Source organism: Nicotiana attenuata, unplaced genomic scaffold, assembly GCF_001879085.1.
Source record: "Nicotiana attenuata strain UT unplaced genomic scaffold, NIATTr2, whole genome shotgun sequence".
In the NCBI taxonomy this organism is placed as follows: Eukaryota; Viridiplantae; Streptophyta; class Magnoliopsida; order Solanales; family Solanaceae; genus Nicotiana; species Nicotiana attenuata.
Window position 1 is genome coordinate 69,888 of NW_017671195.1, and position 7,201 is coordinate 77,088.

A 7,201-nucleotide genomic window follows, 5' to 3' on the forward strand; every position below is an offset into this window, starting at 1 on the left:
ACGGAGGTTAATCCTGAAAATGTCTGTTTACGTGCTTTGTACTGAAGGAACTCAATATAATCCGGTAAAGAAACCATCTGGATTGGATTTATTGCATTTAATCCAACGGATTGTGAGGCAAAAGCTTCAGGTATTAATTCCATTATAATATTGTGCCGGAAAAAAGCAGAAAATCGCTGGGATCACTGTTCACGCCGGAAAAATCATTGTAGCTCGCCGGAAAATTCCAAAGTGGTCGGAATTGAAAAATAAAATTATGGGTAGGCTCGGAATTTAAGGACGATCCAACTGCCCTGAAGGAGTTTCATCAAAAAATGGTCGGAAGTGGGCTCACGCGCCGGCGCGTGGGTGTCACGCGCTCGCCGGAAAAATTCTTCTGCCGGCGCGTGTGGGCGCGTGGCAACTTTTCTGCCGGAGAAATTTTGAAGGGTTGGTCGCCGACGAGTGATCTACCTCGTGGTGGTGTTGGTTTTTTTGCACAACACCGATAGAAAGTGACTTGATTACAGGCAGCCTTCTAAGTCGCCGGAAAATTGCACGGCGACGAGGTCTTTCTTCCCGGAAGTCGCTGGAATGATGCACAGCGATATGTTTCTCACTAATGCTCTGATACCATGTGAGAATGCACGGGAGAAAAATATTATTATTGATTAAGTGACAATGCTACAATGAGCCCTATATATACACACATAACATATCGTACTCCTAATACATATTGGATTAGGGTTAGGGTTATTTAATCCTATTTACACGACTATTCTAACAAAGAGTATGTCTAATGCCTCCACTCTAAAAATGAATGAATAAAAAGAGAACAAAAGCTGGAAAAACACCTTGGAATATTTGCCTCTACCTAAATAACTCAACTGAAAGGAAAGACCCAATAATACCTTCATCTCTTGAGCATTTCCATATCTGCAATGATTAGAGAAATGGTAGCTTAGAAAAGCACAAAAGTTACAGGAGAAGGGATATATTAAGGCAATCAAAAAAGTGATACCTCCACAGTTAGGACATCTTTTCGTACATTGCGCAGCCATTTCTATGTTTACTTACTTATTTTTTGACAGGTAAAAGTGAATTAATTGTTAATACCAATTAGCACTCAAGTGGAGGACCATTTACCAGTAAAGACAATAGACTTGCATACAAGCATACTTGCAAAACAACAAGAACACAGAATCCAAAATCACCCAACTACCAAAATACACTATCTTGCAGCACAATCTACTTTTCTTGATCCAAATATAAAACCTTTTTCCCTTGCTTTCCAACTAGCATAATTCAAACCACATTTTAGTAGTTCTAACCTATGTTGCTCGGCATCTCCGAGAATGTCCTTGGGTGTGTGTCGGATCCTCCAAAAGTAGTGCAATTTTGAAGGATCAGACACGGGTGAGGCAGCACTTTTGAGAGACCGTGCAACATAGGTGTTAACTCATGTTGTTGTCTTGTACTTGATCTCTTTTTGTTGTTCTCTTTATCAGTCTATGCCCATCATACATCAATTTGTCATGACTCCTTGCCCTCTTTTCACTTCCACCCCAAGAGACTCCCAAAAGTTGTCATATGTATGCCAAATTTTGCTGTTCAAAATCACCCATTTTAGTACTATCGACCACATTCACATCCAGTTATAGGTAGTGTATTCTCATCCACTATCATTAAGGAAATTATCAAATCATGTAATCCAGCTATAAATTGTCCTTGCTGATCCATCATAACAAGTACCACAATCCCAACAACTACCAACACTGTTTTTGTCATCTTAAGTGTATCTTCCCAGCATCTTGAGCGCCCTTTCTGTGCTCATGTTGATTTTTTTTTTTTTTTTTTTTGAGTAAGGTAACAATATATTCATCAGTACCAACTTGGTACTGGTATCCGAAAAAAGAATGTACAAATTACAGAGGGCCTTGTATCTTAGAAAGAATCCAAGAAATCTACAGGTGATTCTGCATCCTCTATATACTTCTCTTTACACCAAAATTGAAAAGACAAAAAACAATTCAGCTTAATTCTTTGTATGGAACTAATTTTATCCTCAAAACATCTACGATTCTTTTCTGTCCACACCAGCCACCATATACATGTTGAATTGTTATTCACCTGTCATTCCCTTCTCCTGACATAACTCATAAGCCCCTTTAATCTTATTACTACCTTTTTTACCTTCTTTTCTTCCTGTATCTATTAATTTCGCATTGAGAGAGGCTGGCAGGAGGGGGGGGGGGGGGGGGGAAGCAAGTCCACCATCCAAGCAGAATTGAGAATGGGATAGAACTCTCAATTTAACATTCCTCAGTTTGATATGATATCTTCTCATCTATCTGTCCTATAAAAGAATAGTTCTACTTCCCTTTTAAAAATTTCTCAAAATTGTGTCCACTATCATAATTATTCTTTTTAGTACCACTTTCTCTTTATTCTTTGATCGGGGACAAGGAGATTTTGCACTCCCACTTTTCTTTATTTTTAATCTTTAAAAATACGAAAGCAAATATATTTGCCATTTCCCATAACCAATAGTAAACGAATCACGTTACAACTCTTCTTCTAAAAATTGTGCCATGTCAAACTAAATTGGATGTCAAACTAGTGGAAGATATTTGTAAATGCATTCCAATTATAACACTGAATCTTTAGTCACATAAATCTTCATCCAGTCAGTCCAATTTTTATCAGCTGTGGTAAACCCTCATTTTCTGTCTCTCATGCTATTAGTTGTTTAACAGTGCACGTTACGCAACTATCACAAATTGGATCATTAATAGCTTGGTCAAACTAGTCTTGTGATATCCAAAGCAAAGAAAAGCAGCAAAAGTCAAAGCCATCTTGTGATATCCAAAGCAATATGCAAGACAAAGTTGAAGCATGGTACCTTGAAAAATTCATAAACATGATATTCAGACACCGAGTGGTATGATGAATAACGATCTGCAATGAATTCGTTGAGAGCTGAAACAAAGTTCCCAAGGACTGCAAACCAGCAAATAAAAGAAATAAGGATAACGAAAGTGGACACACGATCAATTTACATTAGAGACAGTAAAACAACTAAAAAGGATGAGAGAATTACAAGTAAAAGATAGTGAAAGAGGGATCAAACAGTTAACATTCTGTGAAAGAGGGATCAAAACAGTTACTAATGACAGTGATTCCCAAAATAATAAGCATGATTACAGAACTATTCAAAAAATTTGACGAGAGTACTTTTAGAAGACTTGCTCCCAGTACTTTGGATGAGTGGCGACCTATTATTTGCGAGTTTCAGAGGTTGTCGTTGGTCCTAAGGGTTGGTCCCAAACGGATTTCTCGGTCTTAAAAAAGGTACGTTTGGGAGATTTGTTGCAGTGACTGCAACGATCCTGGACATCTAAGGCTCTTTCCTACATAATGTCTGTCATCACACATAAACCAAGGGAATGAATTTTATAACCGAGAAATCCTCAAGGACCAATGGCAATGGGTCAGCCCCTCTACCTTCTCCACTTCGAAACCAAGCTATGTCTGGTGTAGGGTTTGAATCCGTGATGCGAGCTTAACCGAAACATCACATCACAAAATGTGCTCTTACCACTAGACAAAAGCACTGGGGGCATCACAAGCAGATGCCTAACCCACAGATCACAATCCTTACAATCTAGAAATACAAGAAAGAAGCTTCTTTATTTTTTTTAAATACCTTCATCAACATCAACAGCCACAACAATTTTGTCATGTAAATCCTGGTTAAAGAATCCAGCACAGCTTCCTCTGTTAGATGTATTGCTGTTAGTATCAGAAGGCTTAGTAGCATTACTAGTACTAGCTCCCTCTGCATCATCATCATGTAGCAAGAGAGGGAGAGATGGAGCAAAAGCATGTGCCCTCTGAAACCCATTCACATACTTATTGTTACAACTTGTATTTGAATCATTAGAAGAAGAAGAAGAACAGCAGCCCCAAAGCCTGAGAGCCGTCGCATTATTAAAAGGGTATTTTCCTACACCACCACCACCATGTGAATCAATGGTAGTAGATAAAAACTTTACACATGACAAAAGCTGAAAATCTTTAGGGCCAACAGAAAAGGTAGGTGCTATTGCCATTAAAGGACGAATCCAATTATTACTTCTCCTTCTTATCATAACGATACTGGAAAAAATGCCCTCCCACACATCTAGCAAGACCCCACGAACAAGGTTAAAAACAAAAGCAGAGAATGGTTATTGTGTTTTGTTTTAATGCCCCATAGCTTAAAAATGCAAAAGGGTGCTGTCCTTTTAATGGATTGTGAACATCTGCTACTTTATAATATGATTGGACAAAGAAAGAGCAAAGGCAAAAGCGAAAGCCGGATCAAAATATTCCAACGAATTTTTTAAAACTCCAAGAAAAAGCGAGGAAAGGAATTCTACAGATCCCCTAAGAAAACCATTTTTGGAATATTCAATCAGGTGTCTAAGAACAGGGCAAGGGAGTTGCAAAAATTAAAGGCAGAGAAGGTGGCGCTTCATCATCCAGCCCTAATATCCAGTGTAATGCACCGGCTCTTTAAAACTATGGTGTACCTAATGGCCCCTAAAGAATTAAAATGCACCTAAGTCCCACCTAGCTTTTTAGCTACGATTCACTTTAGAATTTTTAAGGGTCCTTTGATATGCGGACTAAATTATTTTATTAATTAAATACCGTATAAATTTTACCTCACACCTTATTTCACCTGATCGTGTGTACCAAATGACTCCTAAATACTTTGCTAACCTCCATTTCTTCGGTTCCACTCTAAGGAATGCAGTTAGATGAATGTGAACCCTCTATTCTTAATCAAAAGTTTTGAGTTGAGTTCCATCTATGAAAAAATTCCATATAGGAGTGCACGCGTGGTTCCCCCATGTTAGTGTTATATGTATTTTAATATTAAAATTATAATATTAAAGTGTATTATTCTTGTAATGTTAGTGGCTATAAATTGACAAGAAAGTGATCACTATCTTTGGTGTAACTCATGTCCATGATCTACCACTAATTATTCACTAAAAGTTAAATTTTATAACCACCAACCACACTTACATCATCTCACTTCGTTGTTATTTATTCTATGGTACACCTATAAATGGTAGTGTTTCTTCCTTGTTTTGTGTTATGAAAAATAACTCAATAACGTCAAACAAGGCTATAGAAATTGATTCCAAACAATAAAGCTTCAATTTTTATTCAACTACACAAAGTGAACTCGGACTCGCTTTTTGGAACCAAACAAAACTCAAAAATACCGACTACCCATTTGAATACAAATCCAAATATATAAGTTTCATCTGAATCTGATTCCAAATCAGGTTTCAAATCTCAATTATTCAAAATCCAACACAAAACCCCCAAATTTCTCTTTTTGATAGGGCTATCTTGTTATATTGAGTTGTTTGCCTTAATTTTACTCATATTCTCAGTCAGTTATTATATTCGTGTATTATATCTTTGTTTCTAGGCACACATTATATGTTATCACTTGTTGTTGATACCCTTATATGTGTGACACAATATGAGCTAAGTGCTGTGAGATGTGAATACTTGATACTTGAGCGGTTGATGACTGATCTTGGGCCTTAGAGCCGATATGATACTGATAGTCAGTCGACGCGTACGTCAGACCCCGCATTGTGCTAAGTGGTATTGATAGTGAGGTGACGCATGCACTAGGTCCCATACTGGGCTAAGTGATATTAATCACTGACTTACATCTGATCATCGCTTAGACAAGGACTCGCTCCTCTGGAGTCCGGTAATAACTTGTGGGTGCAGGCATATGGGTCATATATGTGCTTGGTGAGGGACTTGTGTTAGACACCGGTACAGTTTTGAGTGTAGTTGTGTATGTGGAATGAAGGGATATTGTGCCAGGCACTATATAAATGTTGAGATTTTATATACTTGTTGATTTAACTGCGATATTGTTGATTCTGGCATGCATGCTTGTCATGCAGGTATCGGGATGTGTCTCTTCCCTCATGCTTATTGATAGTTGATGTCTCTATTTGATGTGTTGAACTTGAAATCACCGTTAAATTAATAAAACCATATTTAAGTGATTTCTGTAGAAAAATATATGCCTTAACTGATATTCTTGAAAAGCATGCTTATTTCTTCTCTTATTGTGAAGAGTCCGAACTTGATATTATTTGATATATCTTTCCTTTTTGTCGTTATTATATCGTTATTGTTGTTATTGGTGATTGAATATGAAATATTGGACCTTGCCGAGCTCGTCACTGCTTTTAGTCCGAGGTTCGGCTTGTTACTTAATAAGTACATGGGGTCGGTTGTTACACCCCATATTTTCGTACGTGAAAGTACGCCATAAATAAATTGATGAAAGCTCGGAAATGAGATGTTACATCCTGCATTTTTGTACGTTAAAGTTTCATCGTAAGTTAATCGACCTAAGCTCGGGAATGAGATTATCTTGGGATCATAAGTATTATGCTATTTCAAACAAGGGATAAGTAAATTCGTGAAGGTGAGAGGGTAAGCAAATCAAAGAAAATGAGTTTCGTCGAAGTTTGACAATTTGGGATAAAATATCGTCCGAGCTATAATACCCGGTATTTATGGACTAATGTCATGCAAGGTACCACATGACCATAATAGTAAGGTGTACAAAGTTGTTAAAAGTGAGTAGTATTTTAAGTAATTTGAGATAATTCCTAATTATGTGAATAATTAGGTAATTATTGGTTAGTGGGGATTAACAAATTAATTAAGGAATTAAGTGGATAATTATTGGATAACGATTCACCATTAACGTGGCAGCTAACAAAGTCACAAAATGTGACTCTTAAATCATTCTTTAAGGTGGCAAAATTTGTGAGATTATGTGGCTTAGTCATACAAAGTGTGGGGCCACACCCATGTATATAAAAGCCTTTCAAAACCACAAAATTGAGGCTTATGACTACATGTAGTAACAGATGGAATTCAAGACTTCATAATGAATCTTTTACCATGCTTATGGCAACGTAATTTGCTTCAAGAATTTCATATAAAATTATACTGCGTAATAGCAACGGATTTGCAAATTCTAAGAGAGCACGGTACAATCTTTCTCAATAATATTACACGAATTTTCTTTTACTTCGATCCGCCGTTACATGTTGTCGCAATTGACGTGTGTTGGAAGGATTGTCAAGAGAATCGACTCAGGTATGTTAAGGCTAAGCCC

General features: G+C 37.2%; 1 protein-coding gene across 1 annotated transcript in view; it reads right to left on the reverse strand.

Moving 5' to 3' along the window:
* The window catches only part of LOC109206598, a 10,184-nt gene extending 5,619 nt beyond the window's left edge, over positions 1-4,565 (reverse strand). Inside the window, exons 1-3 of the mRNA XM_019369439.1 lie at positions 3,686-4,565; positions 2,882-2,979; positions 891-915 (exon numbers count right to left, since the gene is read on the reverse strand). Coding sequence (XP_019224984.1) covers positions 891-915; positions 2,882-2,979; positions 3,686-4,130 — 568 coding nt within the window. The 5' untranslated portion in view covers positions 4,131-4,565. The remainder of the gene's footprint in view (positions 1-890; positions 916-2,881; positions 2,980-3,685) is intronic.
* Positions 4,566-7,201: the final 2,636 nt, after the last annotated feature.